Genomic DNA, 23,605 nt, shown 5'->3' with positions numbered 1-23,605 from the left:
GGTTTTTTTCTTCCATTATCTACCACTGAGTCTTGGTGCTTTGGTTTCAGCTGAACATACAGGAAATGTTTTATTTCCCTTCTAACCAAGAGCTGTTTTTAATGAAAGACGCTTTGTTCCCTTTCGAGTTAACTCGCTAGCTGTATCAGTATCACCAGTGTTTCCCAAAACTCTGACAAAAAACAAAACTGGAGCCTGAAACATGAAAAGCTGCTGTTGCTATGTGCTCTGTCTCTTCCTATTAGAATAGAAATCCACTTGAAGTGATGTTGTGATGAAGTCCCTGCTGGCTTGATTCATGCACACAGCCTTCGAGGTTGCTGTGTATGCTTTTCGTAGCCTGAAAAAAGGAATCCATCAGAATATGAAATAGGTAGTTTCAAACTGTGGTGCCAAAACGAGGGAATTCATTTATATTCAGGTGTAAAGGAGCATTAAATAGCTGTGAATACACTTACATGTGCTTTTACTTGCCTGTATGCTGCTATAGCTATGGAGAAGAGGACTTGGCGTAAGTTTAACCATGAAGGCTCCAACTGGAGGTGTTCAAAGCAATGCTGTCTGATCAAAATCACCATAAGCTACTGATCATTATTAAAAATTAAAGTCCAAAAGTTGTGGATGAGCTTGCAGTGGAAGATCCTAAATGTTGGCTGCATCCTAAACTTCTTAATATTGCATGGAGATTGTGGCCTTGTGATGGCAGGTTCCTGAGTTTTCATGAGCTGTTCTGGGGATGATGCAAAAAATAACAACAAAATCAGCTATTTCTGATACAGGAAAAAGGTGTTTGTTTCAAATCAACAGCAAACTCATTGCAATATAAATGTAGGGTTTTTTCTAGCTCACAGTCAACCCATTACTGGCACAGAAATGTTCTTCCTGACCACCCTCTATTTGAATGCTCCATGTAGAAAACACTGCTCTATTGACAGCATGTGATGACTCACATGTGCTGGGCTCTCAAGCACCGCATGGTCCTGGGATGCCGATTTTGATCCTACTTGCATGGTTCTCTTCCTTCTATTGAGGCAGAGGTGGGATTTCTCGGGGTAAAACCAGTAAATAAAAGAATAAACTGGAAAGGAAGGATGGCTGAGAGCCAGACCCACGCTTCAAGTATCAGTCCCATTTTCAGGCTCTTCTCTACAAAGGGGGTGAGGAAACCCTTGCCAAAAAGAGGAGAGCATCTTTTCCAGCTGCCAGGCCCTGGGGTGCTATAAGTGGGGATGCTATGCTGTGTCTTCCCCCAGGCAGGGTGGAGCAACGCGTGGGGCAGATTTGATCTGTTTCTGCCTTACTGAGCTGATCCTGGCCTGTGGTGTTATTTAGAGGCTTCCCTTGGCATAGCTTTCTCCTTAAGCTCAGTTTTGCACTGCCAGATGTTCCCTTCTCTCGCGTTACCCCAGCGTGTCCTTTTCCCAAGACCTCTCTGCCCATCTCTGCCAGGGCTTGGTCACACTTGCGGGGCAATTTCTAGAGACTGGTGGGAGGTAAGGGGGAGCAGGAAAGGCAAACAAATCCAAAGCAGGGTATGGGTAAGAAGCATCCAGAAAAGGTGCTTGATTTACAAGACATGAGGAGTTTGTTAGTGATACCCAAATAGTAGGCTAGTGGCTAAAAGGGGCCTACAAGAAATCTGGAGAGGGACTTTTACCAGGGCACGTAGTGACAGGACAAGGAGGGATGGCTTGAAACTCTCTTTATAAGACAGCAGATTTAGATTAGCTATAAGGAAGAAATTCTTCCCTGTGAGGGTGCTGAAGCACTGGCACAGGGTGCCCAGAGAAGCTGTGGCTGCCCCATCCCTGACTAATGTGGCTGGACAGGGGAGAGGACATGGGGAGCTGTAACTCTAGCACAGGCGTGATGCAAAACCATGCCCTGGGATAGCAGTTGTGCTTTCGGTGGTCTTAATGGGTTTCGGGGACCTCATGAGCTCTCTTAAAAGATGCTGTGTGCCAAAATCCCAGGTTTTCTACCATTAGACAGACAAATATGTCCGAATTCTCTAGCTGTTCTCTTAAAACATATAAAGGAGAACAAGGTAGATACGGACCCTGCTGCAATGTCACCAGCTCTTTATAAAGTGCAGTTCAAGATTTTCTCTCACCCTCAGCGCTGCCTTTATTGTTACAAAAGAGGATTTGTCTGGAGAGCACTGGTAGCACAGCAGCATATGCCCTAAAGAGCACAGCTTTCGGAAGCCAGACACGCAAGGCAGAAGATGGTGTGAATGCAGACTACCGCATGACTGCACCGCATGCGTGTGGATCATTCACAGAAATTAGAGATGAACACAAATAAATGACTGTGTGAAACCTTCACCCCCCTCTAGCTGATGATCAAATTCTCATCAGCTCCGCAGGGGCCAGAACCTCTCCTCATTCTCATGCAGGTTTCTGCGCAGACACCAAGCAGATCATTACAGAGCTTCCAGCTGGGATCATAATGTCATTTCCTCTGCTACTTGCCTGGATTCCTTTTTCATATGTTCCCATCCCCTCCTCCAGGCTTGCTGAAGAACTGCTTTGTGAATGTACGGTTTACCGGGCCAGATAGCTCCAGTGAAAAGGTGCTCACCCAATGCAGGGCTTGTGCCTACAGCTGGTAGGGAGCAAATCACATGCCTCCTTTTTGGCTGTCTGGATGCAATATGCAGCATGCACACTTTGACATCAGTCCTCATGCTGGCTCGCCTCCAGGCCCCGAATCACATCTCCCATCCTCAGGGGACCTGACGTATCAATCACTGCAGCTCAGCGATGCGGGGAATGTGCCACCAGCAATTCCTGACCACGCTCCTCTTCAAAGCAGGCCGTGGCTGCCCTCCCCGTGTGCTTACAGCAAATACAGTGACAACCTATTTGCAGGGCCTCTGGTCTCAGCTCCTCAATCCCGCTTTCTATGCACAGTCTGACAATGGACGTGAAGAAGGAAGGAAGGAGAAGAAATGCGGGGAGGCAGCGCAGTGCTGGCATGCTTTGAAAGCCGACTCCTTCGCTCCAGATGTTCTAAATCACATGTGGAGAAGTGTTTGTGGTCAGATGCTGCTTGAAACTGATTGTTGATAGTCTCCTGAGACGGCTCGTGACAAATTGAATAATAAAAATGCTGAAAATAGCATAGTTATTCCCTGGAAAAGCAAAGTTCCCACAATCCAATGAGCTGGGAAAAATGTTGAACTTTCTTTGGACACAACGTGCTCCTTTTTTTGTGTGTGTATGTTCTTCAACCTTCCATGGGGCTCTTGGCATTTTTTCTTATGACCCTTCCTCCTCCTACCAGCTCCAAGCAAACACATTTCCATCCTCCCCAACCCCTGAAGCAGCTGAACTTACCGCTAGCCATTGATGTGAAAAAGAGTCTCATGTGATCCTTCATCCTCATAGTTTGTTTCCCAGTGTTGCTGGTTGTTGTGAGCTTGTCTTTGTAGAATGTTTTGTTTTAAGCTGTGAGGAAAGCTGGCTCTACAAGTCACACAGCAGTAACACCAAGACGCAATAGACCATCCTCAACAGCAGCAGTCCTCTGCTGACCGTGCCCAGCCTAGGCCACCATTGATTTCTTCCTAACATTGCCTGCTCATGGCACTACAAGGCGCATCACTGATCGTTCCTAGGAGATGGGCAACCTCCACACAAGGGTTTGGTACTCTGTGCATTGTCCCCAGGCAGTGCTCGGTGAGGCTCTGATGAGAATTTCATAGTTTAATGAGTGGAAGTGGTGTTTTTGGCAGCAAAAGGAGATTTCCTAGGCTGCTTATGCTGCAGTAGTGAATTGCAAATCTGGTGGCAGAGGTGGTAAAAGCCATGGGTAATGACAAGCTATGGAAATGTTTGGTGCACCCGGACTGAGACTGCGTGTGCTGTGCTAGCTGGCAACAGCCCTTATCATTTGACAGGCACTGAATGCATTGAAGTGACCTGAGTCTGTCTATTACTGGAAAAAAAAGGTCACCATTGCAAAAACTACCCTCCTCTGTGCTGTTGTTTTTATTTCTCTGATACTAGAATTAGCTATAGATTCTGATATTGGTATTAGCTATGGATTCAGTCCTGTTCTGGCATGAACTACAGCTCCGCAGGCATGTATATTTATTTCAGATTTTCCTGCCAGCAAACCTAGGGGAAGACCTTGGAAACATGAGCTCAACTTCAGCAATGCATTGTGATGATCTTTTCTGTGCATGATGATTTCAACCATAACTCAGTATAACGATTTGTTTTATCTGACCGTTCATTCTGGAGACCAGCAATATTTAAGCTTTCAGCAGAGTTAATAATGGAGCCAGTCAGCATTTTAATGTATGTGCTTGGTTAAAGTCCTGGTCCTACATGCCAAAGTCTCCTCTGATGCTTTTTGCTCCATGGGAAATCTCAGAGACCCACCAACCCCATTACCAAGACCTCTGCTGCGTCCCTGCTGTCAGGTAGGTCATGAGCTGATGTCCATTTTGGTGTCCTCTCTGAGTTCTGTGTGGCTGTGGAGTTTTGCTAGCAAAGCATTTGAGGTGCAGCTGCTCCTTCCCCACGTAAAAATCTGAGCCACGCAACAAATGTAGGGGTAGAGTAAAACCAAAGAAATGGAGCAGGGTACAATGGAAAACACAGATGTTTTACAAGCGTTATAGACGAAATGCAGAAAGGCTCCAGTTTCATAATGAAATTAACTTTGTGCTGAGCTGTTGGTCTGAAGTTCAAATCCTGCATGATGTCTTGAGAATAGCATTTGTAACAGATTTAATCTGCTGACAGACTGATGCTCTGTCCCAAAACCACTGGCACAGCTGTCTCCATGAATGTCTTCCTGCCAGACATTGCCTGAAATAGCCTAACAAAAGATAGAAAACTGAAGTTTCTTTTTCTGCCGTGACAATGAAGTGAAATACGTGGTGGCAGCAGGAAAAGCTACAGTCACCATGTGGATTTCCTCAAGGGAATGTCCTGGATGTTTTTCTGCCCTGGTAATGTCTCTCACTCACATCTTCATAGTTAACCATGCTGCTGAATCAGATACCCCTCCTTGTCCCTACCTCCACCAGTGCCACCACCGCTGTCCTGCCTGCTGCTGCACTGCATCCCTGGGCACATCATTCCCCATCCTCCGTCTTGGGCTTGGGAGTTCTGTCCTCACTTGTGCCTGGGCCACTCCTCTGCATGCCGTCACCAGTAGTAGTTTCCTCCTACTCCAGCGTGGTGGTTTGAAGACCTGCTGTTGATGAGGACTTGCTTTTGATACTTCTCCCCCTATTTATAAGAATACATATGTTTACTTGAAGGCTATGTGTATTTATTTGAAGGTTGCTACTAGGTCCAACTCTCCTATGGGTCCTTCTTCCATCAATTCCCTGGATCCAGCACTAGTAAATAAACACACGGCTCAGTATTGGAAAAGATAATTAGCTGTATAATGCAAAATTGCTTTCCTCAGGATTTATTCGCCAATTACAGTTTGTCCTGGATGGCTCAGCTTGAACCATTTTCTGGGCAAGGGAGAAATGATGTTAAATAGAAAAAGAGGAAGCTATTGTTATAGTAAATGACTGGGTACATATGTGCATGACTGCGTGTTTTAAGTCTTCCATAACAGACATCCTATTGACAAGCTAATGAACATGCAAATGAGGAACCAAGGATTATCATTACATTTGAGGCAATAATGTGTTTTTTGGGGTGTTTTGCTTGTAATTAATGCAAGTGTTGTCTGGGTGGTTGGTGTCCCCTTGGTGAGGTTGGTTGGTTGCTGTGCTCTGCCAGGAGCAGCACAAACCTTGCCTCTGCTCTTCGCAACCTCCCTTTTGCCTTCACCCACCAAGCCCTACCTTGTGCTCATGGTGGAACTCCTAATAGCTTACCCACCTTCAGGCTAGGGATGCCAGCATCTGAGTTAAAGCTAAAGCCAAGTCAGCTGCAGTAAATGCTCCTGCTGTATATTTAAGTAAGGTTTTAATGAAAATGGCACATTTGTCCCTCTCTGGAGAACACACTGATATGACAGTGCTGTGCAGAGCATTAGGAAGAAAATGATGCTGCCAGTTACACTTCCAGTGAGTCAACACAGTACATGGAGAATAAGCAGAGTGACCATATGGAGAAGGAGTGGTCAGGGATTTCTGAAGGGCTTGTCTGGATGTGCTCAGTTCCCTCAGCTACTATTTACTTTAAAACTATTTAGGAGGACTTGAGAGCTCTCAGCATCTGGTGGGATCCAGACCCTTTGTAAATACACTCCTATGAGGGTGCAAGGTGATCTGTGAACCTGTCAGCTACCATGTGGACCCTGCTGATGCTGCTATTGACCTTGTCTCATTATTGGTGTTAAATTGGTTTGCTGAGAGGCATTTAATTAGTTCCCTGGGTTTTTTTTAGCTGGAATCACTTGTATTATAAAGCAGACTGTGAGCTGTGCTGCCCAGGAATGCCTCTCTGATGCTAGGTAAGGCATGAGGCAAACCAGATCTCCATGGTGTCCTACTGCCTGTTCTTTGTGAGGCCATCTACAGACAGCATGGTCCAAGAGAAGGTCCTCTCCTGTGCCCAAGGTGTCTCTCATTTAAGAGGTGAGATCGTGTGAGGCAGAGATGACCAATAACAACGTCTGTACACAGGACCTTTCCCAATAGGGTTCCTGTGACATTTAGGTGCTACCTGAATATAATGAACATCTGTCAGCTGAGAGAAAGAAATAACACCATGTATGTCTTTCAAGGAATCTGTTGGTTGCTGCTGAGGCTGATAATAATGTGAGAAGGCAGGAAGAAGAACAGACACCTCAACTATCGTTGTGCAGCTCTTCAAAGAGAAGCACCTAACAACCATGTACACCCCTGTGCTCTGTCTTTTTAGGTGCTTATGTTGTTGTCACCTATAAGAGGAGTCAGTAATAACCAAAATGTAGTGTTAAATGCAGTGAAGAAATTTGGATCCCTTATTCAGAGCATGGAAAAGAAGTGTCATCCATCTGGTTTTTGTAGTGCATTTCCTTTCATCCATTTATGAGATAAGATCAGATTGATTTGGAAGCAGTTTTGGGAGAGGGAATTCACATGTCTTTGCAGGCCATCCAATATTGTTGAATTTATTATCACTTCAAGATAGAGTCATGATCTGACCAGAAGACTGGAGGCTAGGGAAGTTTTGAACCGTAGTGTAAAATGAAATCCTCTTGGCTTGATGTAAGCCACTTAGTCTGCTCACTGTAACAGGGGGAGAACAACGTTTACTGCTTGGTGCTAGTGTGAGGAATAACATTTGCTGGGTGCTGTGAAAATGAAAATATTCTTCACAGAAATCCTCTTGTCTACAAGGAAAATGACGTGCACAAAGAGCCTTTGGATCCTGAGAAACTCTCATTAGCTTAATTATGCTTAATATAAGCAAATGGCTCAGGACAGGAATATGCTTGCCCCCTTCCTCCCTTTTTCTTCCAACAAACAAGTAACTGTCCAGACCCGTAGAGCGATGGACTATGAAAACAGAAGAGGAGGAGATCTTAAGCTAAAGAAGGGCTGATCATGGAGGCCCAAAGTGTGGGGTCTGAAAAGAGAGAGGAGGATGGTAGATGGTGGGATAAAAGGCTGCCAGCACTGGAGACTGCAGCTATGGTAAGGTTAATGTATTTAAAGCAGAGCGAGGTCTGTTTATCTGCTAAATGGCCTTCCCAGTGAGGCAGGTCACCCGGGTGTGCATCTCACCCAACCTGCCCATGCTGGCTCGGCCAAGGATAATTGAAGCAGGTCATTAGCTGCAGGCTGGGCAGCCCTGCTTCGCTGTAGGCAGGAATGTACAGCCCTGAGAGCACCAGCCTGAGAGTTACTGCAGGGATAGATGAGGTGTTTGATTATCCAGCAGTGTTTTCCCACAATTCATGAATATACTTATCTCCAGAGTTTGATAACATGTACACTTCTAAATAGCGGAGTCCTAAAGCTTATCAGACACATCAGCTGTGACCTAACATCTTGAAAGCAAATTTTGCTCAGCTGAAGAGGGAGCTGATGTCAACGTGCAGTGAATTATGTCCCATCCTTTAATTTACCCGAAATAAATACTGTATTTCAAGCGAGATGATGCTGAATTTGGACAAAAGAACAGTGGGAGGAAAGCTATACTAAAAGTCTGGGAAGATGTCTTTGAAATTTTTAATGCTTTTCTCAGATTAAATAAATAAAATTGATTCAAGATGTTTAGAAAATATCCTGAGAAAATACTAAACATTATACTCTGATGAATATCCTTATGAGAGCCCCTCTGATTTAAAAAATCTGGAAGACTTTCCAGTGAGCCTGTCGGGTGACACAGGGCATGACAACAGGGCTGTGGACAGGGTCACGCTCAGACCATGTAGTAAGCTAACAGGAGCTAAATGGTGGCGTACCACAGAGCTGCCTTGTATGGTCTCTGAGTGTTCCCCTTCTTATCCTTGAAGAAGGATTAAATAAAATATAGATATAAAATCTATTTACTGTGTATCTTGCATGGTGATCAGCTGCCCCACTGAAAGTTATTTATCTGGTGCTGGTATTAGGACCCTTCATTTCCAGATCACACCACACCAGTACGTTACAAACAGCCCTAGGAAGACAGAGTCACATTGCAGAGCGATGCCAGTGGGACTGATGGGGGTATTGATAACGCAGTGTGTCTGTTGATGCCTCTCATGGGTGCACAGTTTAAGGTCTCTCCCATAAACACAGGGTGCTGTGATTCACAGCTGGAATAGTGGGGCCCATCTGCCAGCATCAGGGAAGGGGCACATCCATTGACTGCGCACCTCCAGGAAGGTTTAGAAGCATTTCTTCCCTCCTGATGAGGAAACGAGCCCAAGGAAGTGGCAGGCTTAGCACACACAGTGATGAGTGCCTCTGGTGCAGAGAGGGGATGGATGAAGAGCATGCCCCTAGCCCCGCTGCTGGGGCATGGCCGAGGAGCCTTCTTGCCAGCCTGCTCTCCTCCGCTTCGTTTCTGCTCTCCTCCAACACTGATTTCCCATTGGTGCAAATTAGATAAGAATTGGTTCAGAGTCTTTAATTGTGACTTTAATTTTTAATCTGCATAATTAGATTTGTAATGGGCTATTTTCACAGTCTCGGGACTGCTCTGAGGTCATTAGTGCTGGGCCCTGTGAGATTACCATCTGCAAGGGCTGCGGGGCAGCCTTACAAGCCTCCTGTGGCTCATTCAAATCACTTCCTACTTGAACCCCAGCTGCTTTCCCAAGCCACTTAAGGGGGTACATCCTCACAAAACATTAGTCATCTATCCCTACTCATGTGCTCTCAACTGATGCAATAGTTTAGGAGAACATGATGCTGAGGAGAGATTAATAGGATCTGGGGTTTAGAGCGACTCCCTTTATATTAGCTTTGTCTCTAACAACAGAAAATCAATGGAAAGCAAAAGGAGAGACAATACAGTAGCACCAGGACTGGCACCAGGTTTCTGCTTCCCAGGCTGTGGGGAGGTACTTGGAGGTAAGCAAGGGCTGGAGTGAGGCATGGCATGGAGGTAAGAAGCTACCTGGAAATCCTGGGCTTATGGATCGGGAAGCTGTCCCAGTTGAAGGTGGTGGCTTTGGGATGAGGCCGATGGGGTGGTTGGAAGGAGAGTAGGAAAAGGAGACTGGAGCCTTGCTGAAATCTCACTGCCCTGAAATCCGCCTCCTCACTTCTCACATCCTTATGAATTCTCTCCTACTTCTCCATCCCCAAAATCCTCCTGATCCTTCCCAAGCCTGTTTCTCCATCCACGAATGACCCCCAGACACTCTTCCTATCCCTTATTCCTTCTACTTCGGACTTCGCTGCTGCTATAAAGTCCTATTTCGCAGCTGCAAGGGGGAGAACAAAATAAATCTTCGTTCTGGAGGTGGCAAAATTCACTGTAGCCTGCGTACTGGAAAGTCTGGGGCTGGCTCTGCTGCCACATCTTGTTCTACTTAAACTGCTGCTTTTAATAGACCCAGAATGTTTGCTTTGCCAAAGGTGTTTCCTTCTCTTCCATGTGCACTGGTGTGTTCATGTAAGACCGAGCCCGGCCACGGGAGCTGCTGCCAGGGCTGCCTTGTGTTACCTCACGTGGCACCAGCAACACGGTGGGGGCTGATGGACCACCCAGCAGGAGCTCTCCTGACTTCAGTTGCAGTGGGAGCTGGATCAGACTGTCTAAATGGGGTTTGAAATGTCTCAAGTCAGATGCCAGCCCCTACCTTTAATTAACCCCTTCAAAATGGGACTTACCAGAGGGGATCTGTAGATTTTGGGGTTGCATTTGGGGGTCACTGGTAATTTCTATGTTGAAGCTGGACAGCAGGTGTCAGCAAAGCAGTTATCCTTTATATCTTTATCCCTTTCCCATTTCAGGTTCTCTGTGGCCAGTGGCATTTCTTTCTTATCGGATATCTCTTGGCAGAGATTTCAAACGTTGGTAAGAATCAATATCTGAAAGATGCAGTTAAACTTCAGGTGTGGATCTCAAACCCACACGTCTGGCTCGGTAATGCTGTCCAGTTGCATGCAAAGACCCTGCTATGAATTCGGGCTACAAATATCACTGGCATACAATACCTGTGAGATTTTCTTTGCAGTAGTGATTTGCAGGACCACTGCTTCTCCCCTCCCACCACCCAAATACAGTTTGGTGGCCAACAAGGTTGAGGACAAGCCAAGACCCATGTGAGAACAGCTTTCCTCCTGCTGCGCAGGGCAGGGTCCTGTGCATACCACAGTAGAGGGTGGGGAGCAGCAGAGAGAGGAGCTGCATAGGAGTTTCAGTGCTCATTACATGTAGTAGGGAGCAAGCAACATAAAGGACTGGTGCTGCACACTGCATCTCACCACCCTGCCCTGGCCGTGCTGGCTCCATCGGACAGCCCCAACCTATTTGTCAAAGGGTTCAGGTTGTCCTCCCCAGTCAGGCTGGTATAAGCAGCCCCACACTTTGCTCTTACTGCTAGCTCAGCATGGTCATTGTATCTTGAAACCCAACCCACAGCAGGCTCGTGTCTCCTCTGTGGAAGGATCTGACCACCTTCTGGGAGCACATGGTCTTGGCGGTGCTTGAAGTTCAATCAGCTCCATATAGTGGCACCCCCCAGGGCTCAGAATGATCAATAAACCACAGAAAGCTTTTCTACCACAGAACTGGTTACACTAACATGTTACTGCTCTCCCCACTCTCTGGGGACAGCTTCCCCATTCAGATGTCCCCCTTCAACCAGCTGTTCTTGGCCACCTGCCCCACACCAGGCCGGGAGGCTGGGCTGTACTGGAGCAGTTGGGTGATGAGGGCTTGGCAGGGCTCTGGCAGTGGGGGCAGCCCCTCAGGGTACAGCACTCCTTTCTTCTGCTGCTGGGGTATTTTGCAGACATGGGTATTGTCAAAGGGCATGCAGCCCGTCACCATCACATAGAGTATCACCCCCAGGCTCCATATGTCGTACTTCTTGGCGTCATAGGGGATGCCCATCAGCACCTCCGGGGAACTGTAGGCTGCTGACCCACAGAACGTGGTACTCAGGTCTGGATAGCTGCCGGTCTCCTTGCTGAAACCAAAGTCACTGAGTTTGGCCCGGTGGCCATCAGCGGTGAGCAGCACGTTCTCACACTTGAGGTCCCGATGCACCAAGTTGCGGTCATGAAGGTAGTGCACAGCACCCACAACCTGTGCAAAGATGTCCCGGGCCCTGGGGACACAGGGCAGCTTCCCCAGCTGCTGCACCAGCTTCAACAGGTCCGTGGCTGCCGCCTCCATCACTATGTAGAGCTTCCCATTGCAGACCTCGATGAGCTCCAAGACACGCACGATGTTGGGGTGCCAGATCTTGCGCAGGATATTGAGCTCCCGGGGCAGAAACTTGTACACAAAGGTGTGGGGTGCTCGTTGCCGGTCCACCACCTTGATGGCTAGGGGGCCCTTGTATTTGTTGGAGGTGGCTGCTTTCACCTTGGAGAAGCTGCCTTCTCCAATTGTGTGACCCAGGCTGTAGCCCAGATCATGAAGTATCTTCTCTCCTCCATCAGTTTTTGGCATGGTGTCTGATCTTGGTGGTCTTAATTGAAGCTGGTGTTTTGCTCCGGGAATTGAAAGCTTTAATGTACGATGCGTGGCAGCCGGTGACCTTCACTCTCCTCCATGGTCCGGTGGGTGCCACTTTGGGCTCCAGGGCGCACCCGGCTATTGTGATGGGGTGAAGTTCTATGGCAGTGCCTTTGTGAGATCAAAAAGGTGTCTGGTGTGTGCCCTCAGCTCCTGGGTGTCCGAGGCATGCCCATGTCCATGCACATGCCAAGGAAGAACTCCCACAGGTGATATTTTAGAGCTTTTACCTTTTCCACCTCTTCAAAAGAGGGCTTTTTGGATGATGAGAGATGAAGAAGCCATTTGGGTACCTCTACCAGATTTCTGCAGGATATTAGTCATACTAAAATCAAACTGCACAAAGTGGTACAAAGGAGTGATTTCTACTGTCTCTGACTGCATACCACCTTGGCCGGCTGTAAGTAGTTCCTTTTTCATTATGATGGTGCAGGGAGATATTCTACTAGGTAGGTTTTCTGATTTAGGGTGATGTGGACAGGGAACTTTAAACACATCTGTCAGAAGAAACAGCTTTTCAGTTTCTTAACCTTGTAATTGCTCTCCCTCTGTTTTGATCAAAATGGTATTTTGGAGATACACAGAGAAGGAGTGAGACCAGAGATCCTCCGGAGAGCTTCTCTAATTTAGATTTTAAATGCTTTTATTCAGTTCTAGTTTCCATACAAGTGACAGTCAGATTAAGCACAGGGGCAGGAGCTGGGCTGGGTCCCACATCCACTCCAGAGCAAAGCATCCCACCTCTTGCATGCTGCTTCCTAGGCCAGCGTCAGCTTCTTCCTCCAAGAGCTGCATCCTTGGCTCTCAGAAACACTTGTTTCTCATTTGTGCTGGGCATTTTAAGCTGCTCAAGGATCCTGTCCTCTCTGTGGAGCCCACATTCCCTTTGCAGCTGTACAAAGGAGCCTAGGACCACAAAACAACCATCTTCCAGAATACTAACCCAAAGGCTATTTTTGAGTTTTGAATATATGTTTCATTCTGCTTCTGAAGAGGAATAAGGCCCAGCTGAAGGCAGAAGAAATCTTTCCTGTAGGTCCATCTTGTCAGTGCTCTGAAGTCACTTGAGGAAACTAAATTAACTCAAAATACTGAAAACATAGGTCTATATGTGAGCGGGGTGCTTTGCCCTGACTCCTAAGGACAAGTAATGTAATCATCATGTTGAGTTTTGTCTGCTGAAGAAGTTGTAGGTCAAAACCAAACCACTTTCTCACTTCAGATACTATTTCTACAGGTCAGTAGGAAGTGTGGGATTCAACGTGCTGTGGAAGCGCAATTGCCAGGCATGTATCATCGGGCATGTTGTCAAAAGGCCAGGGAAGTGGCAGGTATGCTGCATGGTGGAGGATTTGCTCCTGTGCAGGGCTACCCTGACCGGACACATTCAAGGCCAGGTTGGACGGAGCTTGGAGCAACCTGGTCTAATCAAAGATGTCCCTACCCATGGCAGTGGTGTTGGAACTAGATGACTTTTGAAGGTCCCTTCCAACCCAAACCATTCTACGGTTCTATGCTGGCCACTGAGGAATGTCCTTGGTCCATACTTATCTCCTCTGAAGAAAGTGGAGGTCTTATTTGACGGCAAGGGGTTGATGTCTGCATGGAGGTTGAGCGCAAGGAACCCCACGCACATGCAGAGGTGCAGGACGTGACCCAGCCAATGCTCCCTTTCTGTTTGGGATATCAAATAAGTGCCCCCAGGTTTCTTCCTTCTGAGGTGGATCAGAAGCCAGTTCCATAAGCTCCTGATCAGAAACTGCTGTCACTTAAACAACTCCTGCCCAGCAACCAGTAGGCCAGATGCAGAAAGCCAGTTTGCTGCACACACGTGATTTCCTGGCATTTCTGTTTAGCCCATGAGTCACAACCACAGTGACTTCAGCAGAGGTCTGAGCTGGACTTTTCACAGGAGCTGGGAACTCTAAGATGGCTAAGCATAACTGAACCAATGTGGGCACTTTTACAAGGGAAAATGCTTAGACCAGGAGTCCCTTTCCCACTTACTACAGGAGCACCTTTGGAAAATGCCATCAAAGCAAGCTCTGGGAGATCAAAACGTGTGTGTAGCCATCTGTAAGGGGCTTAGCTGATGCTCAGCTCATCTTTTAAAACAGGAACAGGAGTTCACGTTATAGACATGTTCCCAAAGCCTACAGGTAAAATCCTCATTTATGGGGAACCTCTCCAAAGCCCCCAGTAATCACATAACCAGAAGAGGTGTTGACCAAACTGCAGTGCAAAAACCAACCTGGTGGCTACGAACCACACTGCAATGGTAATGACTAATGTCGTGGAGTCCCATGTGGCTGATAACTGCATCTGCTTGAGGGAGCTTGCTGCTTTTGGGAAGTATTCATCAAGCTTTGACGAGGAGGGCAGTTTCAGACTCAGTAAGCATTCCTCTAAGCCCAGAAACGTCACTCTGCAGTTCGATGCTGCAGGAACATCCTGGGGGCTGAAGGGCTTGAGCACTGCCTCGAATAAGAGAGGGAAAATAAACCCTAGTGGAAACAGTCACTTTGCTGGCTATGAAAACATCGTGGCAAACGCTCCCCCTCCTGTACACTCCAGGCTAAACCTCTGCATGCTGGCTTTGCAGGGATCATCGCTGCACATCTCCATGCTCCCGACTCGCTGCTCACAGCATGGCCTGGGACTGCTGCAAAAAGCTCCAGAGGCAAAGAGCAAGAGCATGAATGAAAGGTTTCAGCTTGGCAGGACACTGTCGGGCAGAGGAGGAGAAGTGTCTGAGCTCAGCTTTTTGTGCCGTGCTTAAACCTCAGAGAAACAGAGGTTTTGCCTCGTTAGCTGCTGGCTCAACATTTACTGGTACAAAGATGCACAAAAAACCTCTTTTGCTTTCAATCCCTCCACCTCATGTACCTGTGGTATAAATATTCCGGTCACACCAACATACCCAATATAAGGTGCTCAGTACCAACGTATAAACTGATGGTGAGCTTTTGAGCTTTCTGGTACCTTTTTTGCATCAAAGCTGTGTTTGTAGATCTCACTTGTTCCATCGCTCTTATAAATGACAGCAATTAGAAATCAGGCAGCAATTACTGGTCTGTTAAATCTGGTACATGAGCAGGAGGAGCTGGTCTGCAGAGGTATAAATTACTGGAGCTCACCATCAGGGTTTTCATTATGGGGATGTTTTCTAACTCTGGCAATGTGGTTGTGCATGAGCCAGACAAGCAGTTAGCTCCTCTGCCAGGGGTTGATCAGCTCCTGAAGGACCATGCATGCTGCTGTGCAATGCAGGGACACCAGAGAGCTATCAGATGCCCCAGAAGCAATTCGCTTGTTCCAAACTTAGCATAAGCTAATGCACCTCTCTGGGTAAGTTCATCCAAGGTGAGTCCTGCATCACCCAGAGCTGGACTGCTCAGTGAAGACCAAGCTCTGCTGGGCATCACTTCACACCAAAACCAGGAAGAGCTCTGAGTTAACCTTGCCTTGGTCTTGGCTGCATTACAATTACATAGCATGGTGTTCCCTGGGGGTAACTCAATCTTGCCGAGAAGTCAACACAGATGAAGGTCTCCAGCCTTGTATACAGCTGCCTTCGACCAGAGAAGAACAAACAAGCCAGGAGGTATAACAAAGCAGGTTGTTTTTCTGTGTCATCCCATAGATATATTTTTTTCACTAATAATTAAGTTTCATTAATAATTAGGCTTCATTAATAGTTAGGCTTTCTCTTGCAGGAAAATCCTGGCAGTTGATCGCTGGGAAATCACCAGTCTGCTCTCTGAACATCAGCATTCATCAAACATGCCTGTGCGGTGCCTTTTGGGTGGCTGCCCTCTTGCCAAACCTCAGCAAAAGGCAGTACTACATCAGTGTGATTACTGGACTGAGACACCAGCTGTCATGCAGCATGGCAAACAACTGAGCTAACAAGAGGGCCATTAGAGCATGCATGCTTCAGAAGCTTCTCCCTCCCCTCTGCGATCCCTTCATAGTGCCCCATGCTGTGACCCGATCCATTGGGGTAGGGCTGTGCGGGTCACAGTGGTGATGGGGCAGCAGGGGCAGAGCAGCCACACAGGCTCAGAGTGCCTGTCATTGATCTGATGGCAGGCTGACACCTCTGGGCAGGGATTTCACTCACTGTTGAGCATAATGTGGGTCCTGCTGGCACAAGCATGCCAAAATATAACTCCTTTTAATGCAGACGTCCTAGAAGCCAAAAGAAACTATAGATTTATACCTTATGCCATGAAGCTGTAAGTTACAATGTGTAGAATGACCTCTGTACTGGCACAGAGCTCTTGAGACTTTTTTTAATACCTCTATTTCTATGCAAGCAGAAACATTTTGCCCAGGAGTTGTAACTTTCAAGAGCAGTCAAGAAATTCCTTGGTAGCCCACTCTGTGGCCAGATCTTATTGCTTAGCACCCTGTGAATGTGGGAATGGGCAAAGAGCTGCACAAGAAGCAGAAATAACTAATGCTACTATTTTTGCTTGACTACTTCATTATAGATAGCGCAAAGGGTAACCACATTTTTTCCTAGCAGATACTGAAGTTACCAAGATCTCACTAGCAATGAGTGACAAAAGCACTTTAAACAAAAGCTTCCCATGTTTTATCCTATGTTCGATTATATCCTTTTTAATATGATTGGTTTACTTTCAGTCATATTGAAATCATAGAATCATAGAATAGTTAGGGTTGGAAAGGACCTTAAGATCATCCAGTTCCAATCCCCCTGCCATGGGCAGGGACACCCCACACTAAACCATGGCACCCAAGGCCTCATCCAACCTGGCCTTGAACACTGCCAAGGATGGAGCATTCACAACCTCCCTGGGCAACCCATTCCAGTGCCTCACCACCCTCACAGTAAAGAATTTCTTCCTTAGATCCAATCTAAACTTCCCCTGTTTCAGTTTGAACCCATTACCCCTTGTCCTGTCACTACAGTCCCTGATGAAGAGTCCCTCCCCAGCATCCTTGTAGGCCCCCTTCAGATACTGGAAGGCTGCTATAAAATGGCTGAAATGAAACCGAGAGCACTGTCCTGAAGAGGAACCCGCTGCTTGTAGCACCATTTTCCCTCCATCTGGATGCTGCAGGTACTGAAGGCTGGCGAAAATGTTGTAGAAGAGAATTCTTCTGTAGTCCCGTGGAGCCGTACTACACTGTCTTGGTACAAGTACCAAAGGCAACAAGCCAAGGTGAGGAGGCACAGCCACGCATTGGATAGGGCATAGCTAGCAAAGGAAATAACACTACTGGCAAGCACTCATTTTTGTGGTACTCATTTTTTGCCCCTTACTTGCCAAGTACTATTCAGTGAGCTATTCAAAGGTAATTGAGCTTTTGATTTACTTATTATTTTATAAATTACTTATTGAGTAAATATTCAGTGAGCTATTCAAAGGTAACCTCTGAGCAGTTGGAAAAATGGGACAGATCCCATGAAAAGCATACGGAACCCAAGCTGCCTCAGGAGCTGGATTGCTGTCATTGCCCCAGATCCTTTCCTGCAAAATCAAGCTGTCTATGAGGTTATTTTAGGCACTGGTGTTAACGGGACCTGGAAAGTCAAAGGTACAAAACTAACTGCAAAGCTTTGTCCCTGAATGTCTGATGAAAGCTCTGCATGCGTGCATACAACTGCAGCCTAAATTTGGCCATGGTCTCGTGGTTCCTTACTGGCAGAAACAGCAGCTTTGGCAATGGAGAAAGCCAAAGTCACAGGTAGTCAGAAAGCTGTGCTCGGTAATGTGCTGCTGCTGCTCTCTTTCTTCTCATGTTGTAAGGATTGGCGTTTGCTTAAAATACTCTGTCTATGTTGGGTTTTTCATCCCTTTGGCAGATAAGGAGATCTAGGACCTCACATTCCTGGTGTTCAGAAGCAGCTGCCTGTCATCAAATCTTGCCCTTAGTCTCTTGTTCAGACAGAATAAGCCAGTGAAACTGGCTGTGGGACTAGTAAGAGGTCTCCTAGAAGTTCAGCAGGATGAGATGAATAACAAAGGAAAAACTCTGTGGATGTCCATTTGATTAACCAAGGTTACTCAGACACCATAAAGAAACCTCCACTTGATTAACCAAAGTTGTACAGACACCATAAAGAAGCCTGTTATGCCTTGTGTGCCAGAAATATCTCTTCATGTAATTTAATGCATTTAAACTGTGTGAGGGACATAAAATGGGCTTGTAAGCCATCAGAGGGAAGGGATATATGGCAACAGGCCATACCACCACCTCTTGGAGCAGGTCGTGACTGCCTCGGTAGGTGCCAAAGAAGATGAAGGATGGAAAGGGCTAATGGGCTGGTCTGCAAACATGATTTTGCAGCTGGCATTGCTGGGCTACACCTGCCAAGAATCTCAAACCTGAAGGCAATAAACTAGAGTGGAGTAGGACACCAAAGAGGCTAAACAGGCTTTGGCAGGCTGGTTGCTTGAGGAGCAGGAGGACTTCCCTGGTAGGTTTGCTACTGAGAGGCTTTGCACCAAAACCCCTTTGGAAAGGGGGGAAGAAGAGTGAAGTCTTGTGGTAAATGGAAAGTCATGCCTGGCTTGTCAGAGCTGTGTAGGGAAGCAAGCTTTCCTTTTTGGTGCTGGAACACCCACTGAGCAGGGGGAGGCATGGCCTGGGGAGAGCTGGGAGCCGAGGGGGGATCTCAGCCTCAGGAGCCCACTGCACCTTTTCCCGGCCAGAGGTGTTGATCTCCCTGTTTTTTGTGCAGATGGCTCCTTCCCACCACCTCCCTTCGGAAAGCTGGGAAGCTTTTTGTACCTTGGCCTGTGCTGCAGACAATTGTCTTGGTCTTCCAGTGCCTGATTCCTGTGCACTCACCAGGATGGTCCTCACAAGCCAAAAGGAGGAAGGGCTGTGCAGTGCTGACAGGTTGAGAGAAGTATCTAAGCTTGCTCTTCCTGCCCCTCCTTGAGGCTAGGGAAAGAGCCTAGCAAACCTGCTGAGATACCCCCTTGGCACTGGGTAGCCGGTAAGAAAGGTGTGGGTATGAAATAGGGCTCCATGCTGCACATCTCCTGAGACCAGGGAACGTTTCTCTGCTTTCCATGTTGCTTCAGCATCAATGAATCTCTTCACAGATGAAAGATTAAATGCCTGCCTGTCGTGGTTTAAACTCTGTCAGCCACGCAGTCTCGCTTGCTCACTCCCCCCCCTTTTCTTCCCCCCTGCTCCTGGAGGGATGGGGAGGAGAATCCAAAGAATGTAACTCCCACGGGTTGAGATAAGAACAGTCCAGTAACTAAGGTATAACACAAATCACTGCTGCTACCACCAATAATAATGATGATAAGAGAAATAACAAGGGAAGAGAATACGATACCACCTGCCAAAAACGAGTCCAACTGAGCAGAGCCTGCCCTTCCAGGTAACTCCCAGTTACATCCCCCGGCATGACGTGCTGTGGTATGGAATACCTCTTTGGTTAGTTTGGGTCAGGTGTCCTGTCTCTGCTTCCTCCTGGTTTCCCCTCCTCCCTGGCAGAGCACGAGACTCGCAAAGTCCTTGGTCAGGGTAAACATTCTGAACAGCAACTGAAAACATCGGCTTTATCAGCACTGTCCCCAGGCCGAAAGTCAAAACCACAGCACTGCACCAGCTACTAAGAAGGAGAAAAAATGACTGCTACTGCTGAACCCAGGACACTGCCACAGCTGTTGACTTGCTTACTGTATCTGTGTGCCTGCTACTTATGTCCTTAGGCAGAGCCAGCTGGTGTTTTGTCATGGTTGGCTGTCAAACAGGAGGGAGAGGGCTTCAAGTGGGGCTTTAAACAAGGCAGAGTTTCAAAAGCTGCAGCAAGTGCCTCTCGGGTTAATGGAAATGGAATCGGGTGGTGATGAGGGACAAGATAAAAGTTGGGAAGTTAAAAGCTTTTCTTAACACATCAAGTTATGTCCATCAAATCCAAACATGTTAAGTTAGAAAATCAGGTAAGTGCTCTGTGGTTAACTGTTCCAAATGAACAATACTTAAATTTCTTCCTTACACTGATTTAGTTACCTGCCTATGGAGAACCTCATTGCAAAGCATTATGTATTCAGAAAGAGATTCAGTTGTCTAGCACCTATTGTAATTAATTTGTGGCCGATTAAGGGCTGCAGAACTTGGCCTGTAATTAGGATATGACAGCCTATGTTATACACATTTGGTAAGCTGATGGCAAAGTGGTACAGCTACGGAGCAGATGTTTAAATGCCTTTAAATAGCATGGATGTTGTCAGAGGCTGATTTAATGAGTTGCTCTTAGAGTCATGTGCTAAAACACTTCCTGAAGGTGCCCAGCGAATCATTGAGATGGCTTCTCCCCTCAAGTCTGGTTGGCCTTGGAAGAGGCAGTCCTGTATTAGATCCTGGCACAGTGGGAATTAAAGGAGAGAACAGGCTAGACACGAGAACCAAAAAGCTCCAAAGCTGTCAAGACCAATGAGAAAGCTTAGGCTGAGATTTGGAAGATAGCAAAGACAAATTCTAAGTGGCAGAAGGAGATACTCTTGGACCAGACAGCTGGTGTGGGTATGCACATATCAAAGAGGGAAGGAGGAAGGCACTTTGGGAACAAGGCTGGAGGCAGCTGACAGGGTTTGAAGGCCTGTTTTGCTGAACAGACTCCATCTGTGTGCTCCATCCAGCATCTAACTGGACAGGCTTTTGTGGGATCTGAAGAAACTGCTGAGAAACCAAGCAAGAAACTAGCCATGACCCTGAGAGGAAAACTGCCAAAGCAAGCTGAGGCACATCACACGCAGAGACAAAAGGACAGGCGGTTTGGGTGGCAGTGAATATGGATCTGCTTACAAAAGTAGAACACGATGACTCTGTTGCTTTGCTTTCCAGAAAACTGAGCTTTTTGTTGCTTTCCTGCTTGTGTTTCCCTAAAAGGGAAATAAAACCATTGAAAGCAGAAACCAGCCGTTCCCCTTGATTTACCATCAGTCACCACAGAGCGTGGAGACCAGGCGTGCCAGCCAGGGCTGGGATGGAGGGGTGGGCATGCCTATGCCCCATTGGACAGTGGTTGCTCACAAGCAATGAAGTATATATAATATCACAGTGCCCTCTTGGGGGCAGGTGTTCCTTGGAAATAAACCTTTATGATTTATGTGCTGCAGATATCCTTGCTTGCCACTGTTTATTCTAGGCGTCCATGCTGCCTAGCTAAATCACGGATTTTCCCACCAAACGCTGCCTTTCAAAGGGAGAGCTCAGAGTTTTGGACTTGGATTTTTATTTAATTATTATTTCTCTGCTGCTGATGTGTACTTTAAATGTAAAACCACAGAAGTGAGGGTTGGGGTGCTCCTGAGTGCAGATGACAGTCTGCGCTCAGAAATGAAACCTGCCTCGTTTAAACACTTTCAGATGACTCGGCCCCAGCAAGAAACAAATTGTTTTAACAATAGATTTAATTAGCTGGTGTTTGTATTCCTTCACAGAGTGCCTGAGTCCCAGTGCGCCTGCTGGTAGACCTGTCTGAAAGCCCTGGCTCCTGCAAAGGGGTGTGAAGAATGAGTGAAGCATTAAATAAGGACATGGCAATTCCCTGCTGGCTGTGGGAACAGCCTGGAGAGGAGGGGAGTGTGACTGCTTTCTCCTCTAGCTTTTGCACCACAGTCTTTTGTTAAATGTTAAAAAGAAATGAATAAAAATGCAACTTCCAGCAAATATTTGGGATGATCCTATGGCGCAGTAACCCTATCACAGCTAATACGGCTCCTGATGCCCTACTGCTGCTGTTCACGCTCTGAATATTGGATAGCTAAGACCAAACTCTTTGCCTGTGTTTCAATAGCCACTCTGACTCTGAAAAATAAGCAAACTAACTAACAGAAAGTTTTGTTGTAATACAGACCTATCATTTCCCTGATTTCTTATGCTTGTAGGATTAGGAAAGAACCTTTGTTTTAAGGAAGATACAAATGACAAGCTTTTTGATATTAGTGATGTTTTTTTCTTCATGTACGCATACAAGATTGGATGTGGGGGTCTGGGGTTTGGTTTAGTTGTTTTATACAGGGGTTGGTGTAGTGTTTTGATTGTTTTGTTTTGGGTTTTACCTGAATTGTTTAAAAAAAGCCCACCTGTGGTAAGGATTCAGTTGAAAAAGACAGGCTCATCTGCCACATGGCACATGACCCTAAATGCTGGTTTCTCTTAAAAGCCAGCCTCTTAAGTCTGATGATGAGGGCTTACATATCTTTCGTTTCTCTAGATCTAGTTTACTTCACATCAGAAATAGAGTTTTCCTAGATGCCAGGCCTGAAAACTTGTTCTGGGCTCTAACAGTCAGTCTTCCGTGTTGCTGCTTCTCCCCCTCCCTCCTCTTGTGTCATTATCTCCCTGAACATAATGGTGCTGTTACAGGGCAGCAGCCCTTGGATGTCTGTCCTGGTTTAAGCCCAGGCCGTAAATTAGAACCATGCAGACTACTTCCTCCCCTCACCCTTTCTTCCCCCAGCTCCTGGAGGGACAGGGAGGAGAATCAAAAGAATGCAACTCCCATGGGTTGAGGTAAGAACAGTTTAATAACTAAGGTATAACACAAATCACTGCTGCTACCACCAATAATAATAATGATAAAGGAAATAACAAGGAAGAGAATACAACACCTCACCACCCGCCAACCGATACCTCGCCCCCACCCAGCAGTGATCCAGCCCTTCCAGGTAACTCTCAGTTACATCCCCGGGCATGACGTGCTGTGGTATGGAATACCTCTTTGGCTAGTTTGGGTCAGGTGTCCTGTCCCTGCTTCCTCCCGGCTTCCCCTCCTCCCTGGCAGAGCATGAGACTCACAAAGTCCTTGGTCAGACCAAGCATCAGTGTTATCAGCTCTGTTCCCAGGCCGAAAGTCAAAAACACAGTGCTGCAGCAGCTACTAAGAAGGAGAAAAAATGACTGCTACTGCTGAACCAGGACAATGTCACCCAGCTGTACCAGGCAGCACAATGAGTTGGGAAGACAGAGCATGGGCAAAGAAATCATAAGTGAAGAACACTTATCCAGTGAGGTGCTGTTGGAAAAGTTAGACTAGATCTCCTGTTTTCCTTGATCAGGTGCCCTTTTGTTACTCTGAGAGGGGGAAGAAACCCCTGTATTTCTGAGCACACCTTGCTTTTTGTGCTGAAGCCTTTCACCTTTCAAAGACAACTCTTGGCCTCTCCAAGTCCCTACTTTGCTTTCTAAGCTCCCACGAGGTGGGAAGCAGCATTTCCTGTGTTGTCTTTGTTTCCTTGGTTCTTGCTTGTCCTCAGTCTGTATAAAGGCATCAGCTGCTTTCGTTTTGCTATTTAGTGGCTATGGTTGAGGGGGCAAGTTGTTTGATTGCTACTCACTGGATCTGGCTCTCAGCTTGTAAGTTCAGCAAGATTCAACTGCGTGGCCTGAGCTGGTTTGTACCAGGTAGGATTAAAGCTAAGTATTTCAGGAACGTGTCTGTACTTTTGGAAAGTATCATTTCTGTGGACAAGGGAAGAGGAGGAAAAACCTATTATTTGAGAAGC

At 46.8% G+C, this 23,605-nt stretch overlaps 1 protein-coding gene across 1 annotated transcript; it reads right to left on the bottom strand.

Annotated features, from left to right (window-relative positions):
* Positions 1–11,198: 11,198 nt before the first annotated feature.
* Positions 11,199–12,032, bottom strand: TSSK6 (testis specific serine kinase 6; the record flags this gene model as incomplete). The annotated part of the gene is made up of 1 exon (XM_080621102.1): positions 11,199–12,032. One exon carries the CDS (start codon positions 12,030–12,032, stop codon positions 11,199–11,201), a length of 834 nt encoding a protein of 277 aa, XP_080477228.1.
* Positions 12,033–23,605: the final 11,573 nt, after the last annotated feature.

Source organism: Psittacula echo, assembly GCF_963264785.1.
Source record: "Psittacula echo genome assembly, chromosome: 6".
NCBI lineage: Eukaryota > Metazoa > Chordata > Aves > Psittaciformes > Psittacidae > Psittacula > Psittacula echo.
The sequence above is the reverse complement of the archived record's forward strand: the minus strand, read 5'-3'. Positions and strand labels throughout refer to the sequence as shown.